The 18,533-nt window shown below is 44.2% G+C and overlaps 3 protein-coding genes across 4 annotated transcripts in view; 2 read left to right on the top strand and 1 right to left on the bottom strand.

Moving 5' to 3' along the window:
- LOC113579608 overlaps nt 1-623 on the bottom strand; it is a 38,166-nt gene extending 37,543 nt beyond the window's left edge. The window contains exons 1-2 of the mRNA XM_035533965.1: nt 582-623; nt 227-332 (exon numbers count right to left, since the gene is read on the bottom strand). Coding sequence (XP_035389858.1) covers nt 227-332; nt 582-623 — 148 coding nt within the window. The remainder of the gene's footprint in view (nt 1-226; nt 333-581) is intronic.
- A 347-nt stretch (nt 624-970) lies between these two features.
- LOC113579606 lies at nt 971-4,781 on the top strand. The gene is made up of 8 exons (XM_035534376.1): nt 971-1,019; nt 2,573-2,893; nt 2,996-3,037; nt 3,306-3,602; nt 3,683-3,818; nt 3,966-4,012; nt 4,209-4,321; nt 4,409-4,781. Exons 2-8 carry the CDS (start codon nt 2,746-2,748, stop codon nt 4,556-4,558), a joined length of 933 nt encoding a protein of 310 aa, XP_035390269.1. The 5' UTR covers nt 971-1,019; nt 2,573-2,745; the 3' UTR covers nt 4,559-4,781.
- Nucleotides 4,782-4,812: 31 nt separating this feature from the next.
- spa17 (sperm autoantigenic protein 17) lies at nt 4,813-15,161 on the top strand. 2 transcript variants are annotated; one of them, XM_035534374.1, is made up of 7 exons: nt 4,813-4,940; nt 5,390-5,556; nt 6,236-6,306; nt 6,416-6,474; nt 6,935-8,486; nt 12,059-12,211; nt 14,278-15,161. In XM_035534374.1, the coding sequence occupies exons 2-7, from the start codon at nt 5,403-5,405 to the stop codon at nt 14,293-14,295; spliced, it is 2,007 nt and encodes a 668-aa protein (XP_035390267.1). In that variant the 5' UTR covers nt 4,813-4,940; nt 5,390-5,402; the 3' UTR covers nt 14,296-15,161. The 2 variants fall into 2 exon arrangements, with proteins under 2 accessions (XP_035390267.1, XP_026869467.2); XM_027013666.2 differs by having other exon boundaries at nt 4,819-4,940; nt 12,059-12,260.
- The last annotated feature ends 3,372 nt before the right edge of the window (nt 15,162-18,533 follow it).

Raw genomic sequence — 18,533 nt, 5'->3', positions numbered from 1 at the left:
TCCTCATCAACAGTGTCTGTTACCAGTGTCTGTCTTAACAAAAGAGAGCGAGCTGAAGCTCAATGGTGAAAGAAGATTCTAGATTGGGTGAAACCAGGTGAAAGGAGGTGATCAGATAGACCAAAGTGATCAGGTACACAGTGTTCTCTACTGACTGAATCCAGGTGAAAGGAGGTGATCAGATGGACCTAAATTAATGATAAAGCAAAAGATCTTTCCATTTTACCTGCTGGGCACAGCTCGCACTGGGCGCTGCACAGGGTGGAGAAGTAGCCTTGGGGGCATTGGATGCACTCGCTTCGGTTTAGGCTGGGCTCCTCTCCAGGGCGGCACTGAAAGAGCGCCCGCGCGAGATGATGGGGGAAAGAGAAACGAGAAGCCATTACTGCCTAGAAAAGCAACGCAGGGTGCTGACAGTCCCGTAAAGGCTGAGCACTTCAGGGTCATCGTGGACTGCTGTGGGCCTACCTTCTTTTGAAATCCGTCCACGCACACAAAACCGAACGGGCAGGGCAGGCACTGGGTGTGCCCCTCAGGCGAGTACTGTCCATTCCTACATGCTGTTAGTGCCACTGCCTCACAAGAGAAACCAGCAGGGCAGAGCCGGCAATCCACACCATCATCTGTACTGATCAACCCTGGAGGGCAGGGCTGGAACACACCAGCAGTGTTTCAGACACGTAACGCCTATATTTAATTGCTTGCGTTTATGGTGGGATAGGTCCAGATCCAGACAATATTATATTTTTATTAGTAATGTGTTAGTGTTTTATGCAATGCAATTTTACAGTGGTACCAGACAGTCCCGAACGCTGCTTCTCACAGGGTGGAGATTATATGTTCCGGATGGGCATTTTCTGGGCGCAGATACATTGCCAAAGCAGCTGACAGAAGACAAGCAAAAATGTCTCAACCGAACTCTGGGTAGTGACATGATGCCTTCACTTCACACGCAGAAAATGACAGCGTTACACTTACTACTGTCCTGCAGGGCATTCAAGACAAAGCCCTGACGAAAGGTAGGACCCCGCAGGACACACTGTGACTCGACTCAGGTTGCAATGGCTCATACACTCAAAACCATCGGCGCTGGTGACTACTCCTGCACCAGACAAAACAACACACTATAGCTACTGAGAGCCTGCATGCCAGATATTACACAGCGCTTCTCACGAACGACCCCACGCCCCGCTCCTGGTGCCTACCTGAGGAGAAGGCACTGGGTGTCTTCAGGTGTTCACCCCATGCCTGACAGCAGGAAAAAAGGAGACTAAACCATCGGTACATGGCGGACCACATTCACTCATCCCGTTCACCACTCTCCACCGTCCGAGCATGCCCTACCATATGAACCTGGATGCACATGCGCTTTATTGGACAACATGCAGGTTTCAATAATTGAAAGTGAAATGCGAAGCGTGTAACGTGATGCCAGCAGCAGGCTATCGGATGCCTGCTGGGCTGAGTGCTGGGCTATGCCACATCTAGAGCTGCATGATACAGCGTACACTCTCTTTGCGCGTACTGTTTTTACATCCCTGTGGATCCGCACAAACGCACCGGTCACGGTCAGGCCACTACGCATTCCCCAGTGCAAGACAAAGTCCTTGCATGTGTAAAATACTTCTGATTATAAGAAAATCATAGCACAAGGATATCATAAGAGAAAAGAACACTAAAAACTCCATCTGAATCTACTACGCCCAGAAAACACAGAGGGGAATAGAAGCGGTGGTAAGTGAAATGACAGTGAGAAGCTCTTTTTTCTCCTTTGTGGTACCGTTGAGGTGGGAGGTTTCCTGCCTGTTTCTCAACCACAAGCAGATGCCTCTGCAGGTTACTGTGCAGCTTGGCTCATGTGCTCTTGTGCAATCTGCACCAGCCCAAGTTTCCACTGCAATGATCTCATGTACTACAACAGTCAGCCAATTAATTAATCAAAAAGCAGAAGAAGACACTTTGATTCATTACTGCGGATCTTAAGAGCAAAAGGATAACGGAATACTCTCAATAGGAGTGCTTGGGCAAGACTGGATAAGAGTGTCTGCCAAGTGCGTAAAATGGAGATTCTGTACAAATGGACAAACAGTTCTACCATGCAATATGTTGTGCATAGTAATATAGAGGCATATACATACATGTCTATATACATTTGTATATTTAATGTTAAATAAGCAATATCACAATATCTGTCATCTTATTACTCATTTCATATGTGTTGCACTTTAATGCACTGGCACATTTTTTTTTTGTTTCCTGGACGTACATGCTTCAGAGACACTGTTGAACCCCCTAAGGAGGAGCTTTCTTTATTTTCACTCTCAATGAGGCTTTCTTACATTCCCACACCACTTTTACGAGTGGTCGTGAACTTCTCCACAGGCAGAAACAAAAAAACCCGTCGTGTGAGCACCAGAGCATGTTGTCTTTTACTTATATGACTCTGCTGCTTCTGTTTGGAACTGAAGGTCATTCTCTCTGATCCTGGCTGCCCTCACAGAGAGCGCCGTTACTGAGGTATTCAAACACAGCTTCTTTATGTAGTGCCAACTCATGTTTTGGCTCTTCTCAGATGCTGGGAGCAGGAAGGCTGTGGAAACATCTGCGGTGATTCCAGCAAGGCTAAGGGAACCTCTAACTGTGGACTGCACATTCAACTGCTCCTCTGGTTTCATCCACGGTTTGTGGACGTGGGAAGACACGCCAGCTTGCACTACCTGCAACTGGGAGACGCAGCACGGTACAATGAGCAAAGGCATGTGCACGGTGAGCTTGTTTACTCCAAATCTCACCATGGAGCAGACCGTCTACAACTACTCATGTGTCTCCATCATGAGTGATCACCAAGACCTCCCTCGTAAGACGGAGAGGCTGGTATCACTGCAAATTGAAGGTAGGAATCACAAAGCGTATTTATTAAAGGACTGCTTATATTGGTGAACAAATCTGACAGATGAGGTCCTTCGGAACCCATTCATGGTCCTTTTTTTGGTAGATAAGACCACGGCAACAGTCAGCCTTCATGAAGCACCGGTAGGTGAGTGAAATAAGCAGAGTCTCCAATACTGTGATACTGTTAAAACTGCCATTCAGCAGGGCACATTCACCAGGTTTGACCAGGTACACAGTTCAGTCAACTTTCTCAATATTAAACAGGTCTTAAAATAAAGAAGCAAGTGATATTTAATTTAGTTTCATTCAAATGAAGGGTCCACAATCTGACCTGAAAAGTCAACAAGCGCTTGTTGAAAACTCAATAAGCTGCACTGCTCCATGGTACGTTAAAACGCTTCCGTTCGTTTCAGCTTTGACTATGAAAGTGGAGGTTTACAGGAACGAGGACAATTACTCGGTTGACAGATCTGAATCAGGCTCCCTCAGAGTACCAGTGGGAACACAGCTACAACTCAAATGTCTTTCCAACGACAAGCGTTGCGCGGGCCAGTGGATGCGGGACCACAGCGTTCTTCCAAACCCAAACCCTGGACCGTTGCTGCGGTGGGCTAAGATCACCAAGGCGGACGGAGGAAGCTACAACTGCCATGCGAATCCGCTCTGTGCGGGCCAGGGGATCACTGTCACGTTAGAGGTCATTAAAGATGGTGAGCTCATATTATACGTGAATGAAAATGAAGACATAGCCATATTATACGGACTCTGACGACCCGATCTTTTCTAACAGATGATTCTGGGTGGGTCAGAATCGTAGCAGCTATCGTACTGTCCGCAGCGGTTGTGCTAATGCTTAAACTGATATTCCTATGCTACAAAAAGAGCCGCAGGTTGGAAGAATCGGAGCCTGCAGTGATCTATGAAAAGTAAGGCCTTTTTACATGTTAACACGTGTGTGTGTGTGTGTGTGTGTGTGTGTGTGTGTGTGTGTGTGTGTGTAAATATACGTATATCTTGGTATGCTTGGAATGTTATAGCAACTGTTAATAAAAACAATCTTATAATTTTTCAAGCACAAGACCCAAAAATGAATGCGCAGCCCTCAAACCTCTCGCACAGGGTTGGTTCTATTGTTGTTGTTTTTTTATTGTTCAGTAAAAGTGTTGCTATTGATTTAAGAAATGTATTTCCCATGAAATAAACGCTACAAATAAACACTTATTAAGTTGAAGCTCACGTCACTCCAAAGCTATTTTGTAACAACATCTATTGCAAAAACACCGATGACCAAAATGCATTTTGCTGCTTTGTATCAGAGTGCCAGAGTGATCACGAAGTCCCTTATGCCGACATTGTAATCTCGGTGAGAGGGTCCAGCATTCCAGAATTTACGGGAGTCCAAAACCAAACCCCACGGGATCCCAGACTTGTAAGTAAAGATCAGACCACGTCTGATGCTCCACGGGTGTGGGTTAGCTTCAGAAGTCAAAAAGAACTGTGCCGCTCCTGTGTGCAGAGATGGAGGGACGATGCAGCGTCAGGAATCCAGCTGCATGCTTGTCGCTCCGCGGACAGGCTCCATGTCCACCCTAAGGAGGTCTCCAGAAAGTTGAGCACTGCCTCAGAGTACGCCGTCATCACCTACTCAGCGGAGGCGATTGGCTAGTTTATATACATGAGCAACTTTAATGGAAAAGGAGTGGGGAAATCGTAAGAACTGCATGTCAGGTTTTTACTATTAATGATGAAAAGTTTTAATGGAAATAATATCTGTAATATTTTAGTGGAATTAATTTTTAAAAATAATTTTCTTTTTTCACTATGTTGAGTTTTTTACTACTTTTCTCCTGGGTGAGTGAAGTTATAAAGTTATACAGTTCGTTTGTGATTAAATTGCCTGACTACTTACAGTAGCTGTGTCGTGCGTTCTTTACATATGACGATTACACTCTTTTTGGCTCCCTCGGTTCTCCGTAGTTTGTAAGTTTATGACTCGGTTGCATAGCAACGCTTGACAACAACCTGAAGTTTCTTTCCAGGACGAAACGGTAAGGGGAGGGCAAACCTCAAAGGGTTAAAGTAAACTTCTTTCGGGGGCGGTTTCTGATATTACTAGGCAGGTTTAGAAATAGACTGTAAAACTAGCCTGTTTATGGCTTTTTGGGCAAACCATCCGTGACAGCAACATAACCTAGTTAAGATAAGGTAGCTAACATGGGCAGGCAGCTGAACCTTACTGCGCTTACGGTAGATACTCTAGCCTAGCCTAGTTAGCTGGCAATTCATCAATAATCCAAGGGTGCATCTTATAAATAAGCCTTAACCTACTATTTAGGCTGCTGTCGGTATTGGGTATTTTACCAGACTAACCACCGAGCTTCCCTGGGCTATCTTACTAACTGCCTAACTATATCACTGCACACAAGTGAGCGAGCTTGCTGACATTGCCTGTCCGTATCCATTATAACCTATTTTCCTAAAATGTGGCAAATGTTAGAAGCAATCGGGACATGTCTGTGGCTTTCTCGAACACCACCCTCCGAGTTCCGCCTGGGTTTGGGGACGTGGTGGAGGCGCTCGCCCGGGAGGTGCTGCGGGACCAACCCGACGACATCCCCGCCTTCGCGGCCAGGCACTTCGCAGCGCTTCTCAAAGAAAGAGAGGGTAGTTGCATTATTAGTTTACATGACATTTATGGCATTTAGCTGAGGCTTTTATCCAAAGCGACTTACAGTTATAACTGAGTACAACTTGAGTAATTGAGGGTCAGGGGCCCAACAGTGGCAACTTGGCAGTGTTCCAACTTGAACGAGCAACCTTCTGATTACAAGACTATTACCTTAACCACTGAGACACCAATGCCCATAGTTGTCACTCCATTATTTTTAGTCTACATATGATCAGTAAATAGTAGCTACAGGCTACAGCTGTACCACCAACAATCACAACCGTTAACTAGAGCAGAGTCAAAGCTGACCAGAGCACAACAGTGAAGAAATGTCCCCCCAAATGATATTGACCATCAGCATTAAGTGGTGTCCTGTAACTTTAAAGTACGATATTACAAACCCAATTACTGCATTACTGCAGAATCAGCCACGCAGCTCCATCCTTTAGTAAACCACTGTATTACTGACCCTGATGAAAGGATTAGTAAACAAAGATAACTATAAAATTTGAGAAAATGACATTTTGTAAAAGTCTATGGCAATAGTGAGCTTACTTCTAAGTTCATTTCTTCTTTATGACTGTTTAAACCATTCGATTGATTTTGGTTTAAACACGTCCTTTTGGTGTACATGGTTTTCTTTTAATGCATTTTGCTTCACTTTCTTTTCAACAGAAAGTGGCCTAGATGCAGCTGAGTGGGGCACTTGTATAGAAGACAGGTTCCACAATAATCACGCTTTCGAGGTGACTTGAGTCAGTCCGTAGCGGAAATAAACATTTTCTGGAGAAGAAAATTTGTTCATCTCACAACTAATCTATCTTGATCACTGGTTGTTTGTTTTACCTCAAACAGGACACAGCAAACCAAGGAAACTCTAGCTCAGCCAAAGCAGCTGGGAGCCCTGTGAGCGAGTGAGTCTGATTTCTTCCTGAGAATGTTTCAGATGAGAGAGACAGCACCCGTCTGTTATCCAGTTCACTTGATTAAAAAGGCAGAGGGGAAGAAGATAGGAAATAAAAACATAGGAGATAAAATTCTGGACTTCACACGCTTGATTGTTTGTTGCTCTGGTTCTGGGTGATATTCCCTGTGTTTCATGGCTTTTATTTTAAATATAGTGGTGGTGTTTTTTTTCATTATGGGAAAATAGAGCACAGCTGCTCAGCTTGTCTTGCCAAGATAGATCTGTCACAAGACAGAGAAGCTGTTCCAGAGGACCAAGTATAGTGCAAAACAGAGATGTCCATCTGCAGTACAGGATCAGACATTTATTATCACTATGAAGACTGTTTTGGCTCCTGCTTCAGTTTAGCCTACAGATCATCCCTAATTGCCATTTAATGCTCCTTGTGTGTAATTGTCAATTTTCAGAGCAAAAGCCGATCAGGCCAAATCTTTCAAACATAATGGGGGTCAAATCAACCAGCCGGCTCCAGCCTCTCCCTCCCCTGAAGACCTCGATGCTACTAAAGACAGCAAGGAGCTGGAAGCACAGCGAAGCAATGAGTTTAAGAGCATACGAGATGAGGAATCGGGTGAGGCTGATCCTGAACCCTCCGCTGATATTTCCTACAGTGGAATGGCAGACGTTGACATATGTGCTGAGGGGCTGAAAGGTATAGAAGAGATCAAAGAGCAAATGGCAGGGAACACAGACCAAACTGGAGGTGTCAGTGAAGAAAATGAAACACCTGAAAAAGATGTCTGTGCCACTGAGCTGGAGCCCACACACCTATCTTCACATCTTGATGTTGCAGATGTAGAGAGCTGTGCTAAAGAAGAGCATTATACCTGGCACGAAGAGGAGCCTGCATGTGAACATGCTGAGGACAACAGAAACTTGATTGATGTGGCTCGTGCTGGCGTGTTAGACAGCCCAAAGTTTTTCCTAGTGGGAGAACTGCCTGAACCTCATGAGGTTCGGGGTAGCCATGATGAATTCACTCTGTCTGGCTCCCAGTACCCAGCACATCCTAAGCAGGACGCTGATGGAGAAGTAAGTGACATGTCCGCCAGTGAAAAACCAGTCACCCCTCCAGCTGAACCGGAGGACGAGGATGAAATTGATTACACTTACACGCATGCTGAGAACACTGTTTCTGAAATGCCTGATGATTTGTTTGAGGAAGGTGGACCAGAAGATAGCCATGATGAGCAGTTCACTTTACAGGAAGCAGAAGGAGGTATTGATGAAACGTTTGATGAGACAAGCACAGAGAGAGTAGTCCTGGGACCTGAAAACCAGGAGTCGCATGAGGCTTTGCCAGAAACCGAAACCATGAGTGAGACGTTGTCGACTATGGGAAAGCTCAGTCTAGAAGACGGTTGGGATAATGGCAGTGCTGAACGTGAGAACATTGTAAATATAGCATCTGAACTTCAGGGGGAAGAGCACAGTGACTGGGATTGCATCAGTGGTGGTGAAATTATTCATGACAGAATTATGAGCCCTGAGCATCAGCAAATTAGCTCTGAGAGAGATGCACAAGTTGATGAGAAAAGCGATAACGAAGAGGCTGAGCCTAGAGACCTGGACACAGACATTTTTGACACTCGCCTAGGTGCCCCTGTAGAGGAACTGGGAGGGTGCATACAGGAAAGCACTGAAGACAGGGAAGAAGGAGACGCAAGAGTATCACAGCAGGTTGAGATTGAAGAGGATGGACCTGAGGATGGAGAAGATTTGGGCATGAATGAGGCTGAGATGAGGAATGGAGACCATTTGTCTGATGGCAAGTTGGCTGCTCAGGCTGGAGCTGGGCCTTTGTCTCATGAAGCTGCCGATGACACAGACACTGAAGAAGACAAGGCAGTTACAGATCCAGACGAACAGTCTGAAAAGCAAAAGACCACCAACCAAAAGCTTCTACACGAAAGTGAGAATGAGCAGAGGGACAATCCAGAAAAGAAGACTGACCTACAGGTGAGAAGTCATTTTTTTATTGTAACATAGCCTTTTCAAGATAAACTGTCATACTATCAGAATTTGAAATATCAGTTTTGGTAAATGGAAATTGTTCTGCTGTACGAGGCCTCTTATCCTGGATTTAACCGTTCCCATTTTTGTTCCAAGTTAATTTGTAAAAATAAAAACTTCAAGGACGTGTCTGATGAACAGTGAGACATAGTGGCTCTGTTCTGGCCTCTGGAGAAAGGTGATTGAAGATACCTCTGGAATAGTTCAGCTTCTGGGTAACAGACTGTATCGTTCAGATGCACAGCTCCAATCTACATTAACGTTACTTTGTTCTCAATACGGATACGATTTGCAGTGAATAGCCCCATCCCAAAGATTTCAGATGGAAAAATGAAGGGGTGTCTGATAGTGGGACCAAAATGTCAGATGAATTTCTCAAAAGAAGTTTGGGAGGAAAAAGATTTATTAGTGTGTTTCCATGGAAACAGAGTACCAACCATTTTCGTTTCCTTTCTTGATATGTTCAATTTGATTTTACCATAAATACCTCAGTTCTCATAAAAAAAAGTAAACAGTAAAAGAGTACTTGACAGATGAGCATCCAGTTCTGGAGAGGATAATTTGATCTGTGTAATTTTGTTTCTCCTCTCTCTCTCTCTCTCTCTCTCTCTCTCTCTCTCTCGCTCTCTCTCTCTCTCTCTGTCATGTAGGCCATCTAACCTGACCTATATCATGTCCAATGACTTTTACATTTTAGGAAAAGCAGAGAAGGATGTAGTTGCTATTTTCAGGAGTAAGATTTATGACATTCATCAATCCCTCAAATGGTTGTAATGTAATCTTGTCTTTTTATATATTCTGATTTATTACATGAGATTCATTTTATTTAATTGTTCTGCATATTGGAGAAGGTAAACATACACATTACAGGAAAACATATTACAGTTATTTATTTTCTTACCCCCACATCTTTAGCTTGTTTGGAGTGCTAGTTTTGGGGGCAAGCTTTATAGTCCTTCACAATAGGTTCAAAAGGATTTGGCTGCCTATTAACACAATGCAGTAGCGTCAGAGAGTTTGACACATGGAGGGTGAGTCTGAGAGTTAGACACTGAGCTTTTGGGGGCATTGTGCACTCTTAGGTTTTGCAATAAATGTAATATGGATCACTATATAAAAAACCCTGTCCCACTCTACCTGTGGGTGGTCATATATTTTTCCTCACACTCCATAGTTCCACCAGAGGCCTGGGTGTTTTGCAGTATTTGCTGTTCCTGGAATTGCATTCTACTGGAATGAGATTAATGTTGTCATTCCTGGGATCTGTTGGAGCCACTCCCATTTCTCTGTTTCTCTGTCAGGCCCCAGTAATTTCCCAACTTTTCATGTTCCTTCCTTTGGGTGTTTCTTTCACTTGGGACTATTATATATGCTGTTTTCTGCATCTTGTCTCTTAACCCAGTTTGGTTGGTTCACCACCACTTCTCCATCTGTCTGGGTCTGGAGGTCCCGCAGGACCTCAGCCTTGCTGTTCTCTACCACTCTCAGTGGTTCCTTCCATTTGGACCTGGGGGGGGTCCAGCTCATATGTTGTTGTTTCTCTCAGTGAATTCTCTACCTGCTACACCTTGCATTTTGCATGTTTGCTGTAAGTGTTAATGTGCGCATATGTATTATGCAAGTGCGTTTGCATATAATAATATTAATATATATACTTTGCTTGCACAGCTGATGAAGGACATCACTACAATTTTAAAAATCTCTACACCTTTTACTACAGTACTATGCAGTTACTCACCTAGAATATTTGTGTATATATTGTGTGTACACACACACACACACACACACACACACAAAAGCGCGCGCGCACATACACACGCACACATACACACAATCGTTCTTCCTCTTGGTTACTCAGAAGCACTTTGCTTGCACAGCTGATGAAAAAAACGTCCTGTGTCTTTGACCATGTGTACTCCACTACAGTTTATATATATGTGTGTGTGTGTGTGTGTGTGTGTGTGTGTGTGTGTGTGTGTGGTATTTGTTGCATTACTGAAAATCCTATATATCAAGACTAGTATTTCAGGGTGATATTGTAAATTGTAGTAGGCTTAGTCATTTGTGATGGATAAAGATCTCTTAGGTTCCAGAGATACGCTCCTGGTGCTCTCCCTCTCTCTCTCTCTCTCTCTCTCTCTCTCTCTCTCTCTCTCTCTCTCTCTCTCTCTCTCTCTCTCTCTCTCTCCGTCACTCCCTTTCCTTCCCTCCCGCCTTCAGACTAAGAGCAGTAGGGATAGCTGGAAGACAGCCGTGTTTGCTCGAGGTTTATGATTTCTTGCAGTTAGCACGTTCCAAGAAGGCGTGCATCACCGTCCGTCCTAGCGCACCATGGATTGCCGTGTCGTAAGTATTGCCTCCGTTTCCTGACCTCCTGTGCAGAGCAATACGATGCTGGGCACCTAAGAAAGAGTTCTAAACGTACACGCCTTCCCTTTACGTCTGCTAACGTTGGGCGGAATTTTACCGCAACTTTATTAAGTTTTGTTTGAACGTGCTTGAATGCGGTGCTTAGTTAAAGCTCGGGCACAACTTATTTACTCGTAAATGTAAAGGGATTTTTAGGAGTCCGCGTGCGCGCGCGTTTGGAACGCGTTAGTGGCATGGCTAAAGGTAGCTGCGCGTCCTCGCCACGCCTTGGTGATTACTGTTTGCCATCTTACCATAGTGGACCCTGATCTAAAGTGCTTGTGCCCTGTTTTCTTTGAAAAGTGCAAATAAATTTTACCTACCGAAACACGCTCGACCTGCTCGACATGCGCAACCAGGACACATCAAGCAGACTTGCGCACCTGGGATAGAAATTGATTCGATCTTTGGGTGCGTTGATTCAATGTCACTAGATTCAACTTAAACCAACACACGCCTTAGATTAAGATTATACAACTGCCAGTACAATGTGGGAATGGTTATTAAAGGACTGCAACATGTCCAACACCTCTGCCTTTGGTCACGACATGAGAACGTGTCAGAATGTTCTGGGTAGGTTCTTAGTTCAGCGGGCGGTCACCCTCCTACTCGGAGACATTTACAGTGACATGTACCCTACACTCGTCACCCTCACATGGACTCTGTTTCAGCCCTGCCAGCCTTTACGCATGCTGCAGGAGAGGAAAGGTTCACGTAATCTGAGCATCGTAAATAGCCAGTGTGACAGGGTCCGTTCCCACAACCCCCAGCTTCAACACTCGGACGGCTGGGGATCCTCCTCTTCTGAGAATAAGAAGGTCTGCTTTTTAGGTTCAAAAGAGTTTTTTGTTTTTTTTAATGAAGTCCATTGAAGTCCTGTTTCTGTAAATGATCCCCTAGTTTCACATCCTGGTTTCACATCCACAAGGATTCACTTCAGGATAATGAGACTTAAGTTGGTTAGAGAACAGCCCAAACCCATCTCATTGGTTTATGAGGACAGCTCCCCCGGAGATGCTCAGGAACACTTCCAAAGCAAGGGAAGGCAGAAAAACAGATGGACGTCTGTGCATCACTGAAATGGTGATATCAGATGTCTTGGTGAACAGGAGGAGTCCAACCAGCCACAGGAGGAGGAGGACATCATGGACATCCCACTGGACGACCCAGAAGCCAACAAGGCGGCGGCCAAGATCCAGGCGGGCTTCCGTGGCCACATGACCCGGAAGAAGTTGAAGCCGGGCGACAAGCCTGGTGAGGAGGTGAGCAGCAGCGGCGGTGAGGCCCTCAACGGCAGCCAGGGCAACACAGGTCAGTGCCTCGGCAACAAAGGTCATTGCCTTGGCAGCACAGGTTAGTGCCTTGGCAACGCAGGTCAGTGCCTTGGCAACACATGTCAGGGCCTCAGGGCAATACAGGTCAGAGCCTCAGAGCCAGCATGAGACCTTTCAGAGGTACCGTCCCACTACCCTTCTTCATTCAGTCCCACAGTAAGATTTTACGCCCAAGATTTGACCTGAAGATCCTGTATTACATTTCAAAGAACTTGTTCTTCAAGTTTAAACTTCTGAACATGCGTTGAACTTGTGTTCTGAGAGGCTAAAATAAGAAACTGAGACATCCACACTTGAATGAGGCATACTAACTCTGAGTAATTTCACCAATTACCAATCACCACTGAGAATTAAGGAAACCATATATTTTTAAAAATGGTTTAAGATAAAAATCCATCAGGCATCTTTAATAAGATGTTTTGGCATAAATTATGGCCAGACATGCTTGAGGGCACTTTCCGCTGCTCTAACTCGAAATGTTGCAGTAATTATTAATGAACACACAAACGATTTGCGATGGCCATTAAAATGAAGAGCGCTTGCAACAAGTCTTACTGCCTTCCGCAGGCTACAAGTGAGGAGAAAGTTAACATAGGGACAGAGGGGATCCTCCCATCTACAGGACACCAAGCTTCTCAGGTTTAGCAGAGACAAATCTCTCAAATGTAATTGCCATCGTGGGTGGCTGAAACCTCCCCAGCTCTTCCAGAGCTGAATCTGAAAACACCTCAAACACATTTGTTCTCAAACACATTAGGTTTTCTTGTTCAAAGTCTTTTTTTGTGATACGTGTGTTATACGTGGAGTCACACGGTTTTACAGATAAGTAGGGACCTGTTTCATCAGCTCAGCTTCCATGCAAATTAATTCCAAACACTCGGTCCTCAACAGGGAAACAGATATTCCACTTTGCTGCAGCAGCAAATCCAGCACAGGGGAAAAACATGACATCAGTGTAGCATAAGCATTGTGTCCCTGTTATGAGATCTATTCCATATAACTTACGTACTGGTGTCCTTTCACGAAACCAGAGAAGAAAGTGAAGAAACCTGGTCATTTCCTGGGGAAAGTGGGGCAGGCAATGAGATTGAGTGTGTCCTTGCAGCTGCTCAAACCGTCAGGCCTAGATTTGTCACCTTCAGCCACTCCGGCTCACACTACCCCAACGCTGAAGAGGTCCGGGGAATTTTAGGCCTTTTTTTTTTTTTTTGTCGAGAAACATCAACCCAGTTCTTGGTCGCTAAGCATTTTTATGTATGGAGCTGTTATTTTTATCTCTAGGTGCGTCTGCACCACGGAGCTGAGGGTGAGAAAATGGGCTGTTTGGGGAGGCTTGGGCTAGATGGAGGGGAGGAGGAAGCTAGAGCTAAATGGCCTAGAAACGATGATCACATCTGGAGGTGATCCGGACGACCATGGTTCACAACCAAGCCGTATGAAAGCATTACATTTTGAATAACTTGTTTCGGACGTAATGTTTCGATTGTTAACGCGTGTTCCAGGCCAGTCAATGATCGATTAGATGTCATTCAATAAAGCGGCATTGACAATGGAGATCATAGTGAAACAAAAAGATATTAATTACATGTAGCATTGCGAATTTGTTCATCCTGACCTACTTGTAATAGCATGCATTATACTGGACATACTCAGTTACATAGTTAAGAATAATACTGTTACAAAATAATAGTTACAAAATAAAAGCAATAATGTTTACCTTATAGGTGAAGATTCCAGGGTTGTTAAAAAGGTTTTATTGTTGCTGGCACTGAAAGAGCAGCCGTTACATTTCTGAAAGCTGTAGCCATAGACCGTGAATTCTGGGCCAAATATAACCTGATATTCAGGCTTCAAAAGAAATACTTCTAAAAATGATTATTTTTGTTGTTATAATTGTTGTTGTTGGTGTTGGTGTTGTTGTTGTGACCCTTGGCCTGCAGTGCCATTGGCAGAGGACACTAAAGCTATAAAACGTCTGTGTGCTTGGACAACAGGGGGATCAGACGGAGTAGACACAGAAGACACATCAGTGCCGGAGCAGTGAGGATCCAGCGCTGTGGACAGCAGGACAGTGGCCCTGGTCCAGGATACATCCCTCTCTTTCTTATTTTCTCTCTTTTGTTTTGTATAGAAAAGTGGTAGTCATAGGCTAAACACTTTATCTGCCATATGGGCTCTCTCTCTCTCCCTCTCTCTCTCTCTCTCACACACACACACACACACACACACACACAGACACACAATCTTTTCTGCTTATCAGTCTGGGGTTGTAATTGCCCAAACCAGCATGCATTTGTATTTCACAGGCATGCATTATGTCCTATTCCAAATGTTGGTGTGAAAGTGAGAAGGAATGCCCTTGCAGTTTGGCTACACACTGCTCCAATCAGTTATTTAAGTAACTTTAGACTTGAAATTATGCATTATGATTGTCTTTTGTATTTGATATTTGCTCGAACGATTGCTTCAATATCGTAGTCATATAGGATGCTTAAATCCTTAGGGGGTTTTGGGGGGTTTTGTGCCTGTGTTTAGAAAACATTCTAAAGGCTGTGTAATTTATTGAAAGATATAATGTATTTATTGGTATAATTAATCTGTTTTAACTTGTTATTTGTTTGCTTTGCACCCTTTAATCTTTTTTTTCTCAGTCTGTAGCTTCAGACAAAGAAACCAGAGCTTCCGAACCTGCATTTAGCATGGCTGGGTTTCCTTCCTTCCTTCTTTTGAAATCATCACAGTTACTGTATTTTGAAGAACATAAGAACTGATTTGACTAGGAACTGTAAGTTTGCAAGATTTTAAAGATTGTATTGCATGTACATGGAGTAGCGACGCACTGTATCACCAGTAAACCCAATAAAGGCTCTGAAATGTATTTTTGTGCTGTTCGCGGAGATCATTAGTCTTTAGATGTCTGCCGCAGCTAGGGCAGCTTGTTGGGTGTGGGTCCCCACGCATTTCTCCCCACGGTCCCACTCAGGGATCTCACTAGGGACACCCAGCTGGAAACTCAGGTAATGAGCCAGGCTGATCATTTATAATGGTCAAACGAAGCCTTGACATCACACATCACGTCCTGCTCTGGGTGGATTTAGTCTAGTTGGGTGAACTTGACTTTGTGGTTATGAATGCCAGTTGTCCTTTTTTCCTCTGTCTTGTTATTTTTTTGTATTTAAATGTAGCGTGTTGAAATATAGTTCATTGTGACAACCCAAGGAGTCCATTTCTTAACTATATACTACTAATGGCACACATGGGTTCATGAATGAAGTGCGCCGTGCGGATCTCAATTACACAAAGGCACAGGGCAGGAGGTCGAGCACGTCTCTGCAGGCTGCCTGTACGTTATGCTTCTCAGGAATAGAGCTCCGCAACACGCCGTAGTTCATCAGTCTGGAGAGCAACGCTGCTCTCGATCGTGTCTGAATCACGCTGCACGAACTCATCTGCAACTATCAAGGCGACCATCCTCCGTTTGATGACCACTGGATACAGACGAGCGCGAGCAGAGCGAGTCGCTCGACAGCCCAGAAATAACCCGAGCTCGCACCCTGAAATAACCGCAGAGAAGCGCACAGCGTGTCATCTTTGTCATGCATGCTTGGCTTTTCTCCCCCAAGATAGTGATCCGAGCAGTGGCGCGAGCTCCCCGCCCACGCGTCCTCCCACGGGCGCGCGCCGACTCCTGTCACCGGCTCCAGGAGTTAGAGGCTGCAGCGCGGGGTTTTGCAGGTTGCCAATGGCAACCCAAGGCGCCGCAAGAGACCTCTCTGAAGCTGTTCCCTGCAGACTGCGCTTGACAGCTGTGTGCGGCATGTCCCACGCGGCCCACAAATATAAGGTAGGCTATTCCTGAGGCCAAGACAATAATGCAAGATAGGGTAATGTAAAATATTGTGTAGTCCTTCAGGTAGAGACGTAATCAAGTTAACTTTCTTAAAATGGCTTAACGTTACACACTGGTTTTGTAGGAGGCATTTCACGGGATGACATCATTTTCGTAATTCTACAGTCTTCTGCCCTCTAGTGGCCATCGCGGCGTCCTACAGATCAGATACACCAGATGAGAACTTATTCCGGCATATCCGATTAGATGAAACATGGGTCTGATTTGTCGAATACTTTTTTTTTTTTCAAAAAAGAAACGGCGTGTATGTTGCTATAGAGATATAACAAATTATATCAGTGAATAATTCAAATAACATTTATTTCTCTCAGTCAATTTCTGTCTAAATAATATCTTAATGGTCATAGGTTCTGCCTAAATAATATCTTAATGGTCATAGGTTCTGCCTAAATAATACCTTAATGGTCATAGGTTCTGCCTAAATAATACCTTAATGGTCATAGGTTCTGCCTAAATAATATCTTAATGGTCATAGGTTCTGCCTAAATAATACCTTAATGGTCATAGGTTCTGCCTAAATAATACCTTAATGGTCATAGGTTCTGCCTAAATAATATCTTAATGGTCATAGGTTCTGCCTAAATAATACCTTAATGGTCATAGGTTCTGCCTAAATAATATCTTAATGGTCATAGGTTCTGCCTAAATAATACCTTAATGGTCATAGGTTCTGCCTAAATAATATCTTAATGGTCATAGGTTCTGCCTAAATAATACCTTAATGGTCATAGGTTCTGCCTAAATAATACCTTAATGGTCATAGGTTCTGCCTAAATAATATCTTAATGGTCATAGGTTCTGCCTAAATAATACCTTAATGGTCATAGGTTCTATGTCTGAGCACACTAGCTTGCTCCGTGCACCTTTCGTCTTCACATTTTGTTGACCTTCTTCACTGGTATTTCAGTCACATGATTAAGAGCTTTACAGGGTGGGGGTGGGCTGTCTTTTATCCTGAGTGCCGGACAGCAGGAGGTGGCCGTCGCTTTGATCAGCTGAAACTGTAGCATGTAGTGTGAAATGTCTGCTTGTCTGATGCTTTTCCAGCGAATGTTTTCTTTCTAAAACACATACACCTGCTGGTCGCTAAGTGTCCTGCATTTCAGTATTTATATTTAACAACAAACATCAGACTCGTCAGAACAACAATTACAGCACAGTGACGTCAGCTTTCAGACAGTTGTGATGGTGCAAGTGTTAGTCACATGTCATGTCATGGAGGAAAAATGGGAAAATTATGCAACTTGCTTCCAGTTAAGCAGTAATGAAATGTAGCTTGCACTGTGAATACAGAATACAGCACACCATGCAAAACAGCAGCCATCTTTTTACATCTCCTACCAAAATCTTTCTAAAATTTCATATAAAATTATGAAGGCATGAAATAAACTTTAAACTCTTTCTCCTTTCGTAACCAATCAACATTTTCAGCCCCTCCCCCTTTTCACCTCCTCCTCCAGGTCTTCCCCGTTTTCTTTCCATTCCACCACTGCATCTCTTCAGCGCCTTTGTGGAGGTTTGGAGGGGGGCAGATGTGAGGTTTGTTAGCAGGCAAGCAAACCATGTCCTCTGTACCATTTAAAGAAGCTTGTTGGGGGTGGGGGTGGGTTGGTGTCTGGGTGGCAGAGTTTGGAGGGGGGGTGTTTTTCAGGAACAGCAGGTCTATTCATTGTAGGCTCTGAGGACTTCACATATGAGCCCAACGACTCTACAGTTGACTTTCTTTTATGTTGAGTAAGGGGGTCAGAGTTCCTGGCTTTCAGCCTCTTATTAGGCTGTACATCAGAGTCCCATGGCATTTATTTTCTCGTTCCTGTGTACTTGACGTGATACGAGAGTATTTATTTCAGTAGTATGTGTTGAGTTTAGGATGACGGGTAGCTGCTGTGTAAACCCACATGTGACAACCTTCTCTCAGGCAGTGAAAACAGTGTAATGGTACTTGGCATTAGAGAGCAAATGCAGTCTCACACTGGCTCATCCTGTCTCAGCCTAGTGACTAGAGTAACAAACACACACACACATACACACACACATCGTTGTATTGCTGTTATTGTGTGGTATAGTCATTGCATTGTTGATTTTACTGCAGTTGTAATAGTAATAGTATTTTTGTATTTTACCTCATGTGGACTGAGCACATTATCAAAATGTTCATGCATCAGGGAACTTCAGTCCCAAAAAAGAGCTAAATACAAACACACACACACACACACACCACACACACACACACCACACACACACACACACACACACACACACACACACACAGACACACACACCACACACACACACACACACACACACACACACCACACACACACACACCACACACACACA

This window comes from Electrophorus electricus, chromosome 15, assembly GCF_013358815.1.
Source record: "Electrophorus electricus isolate fEleEle1 chromosome 15, fEleEle1.pri, whole genome shotgun sequence".
Lineage (NCBI taxonomy): Eukaryota > Metazoa > Chordata > Actinopteri > Gymnotiformes > Gymnotidae > Electrophorus > Electrophorus electricus.
Note: the sequence above shows the minus strand (reverse complement) of the source record. Positions and strands in the feature narration are given on the sequence as shown.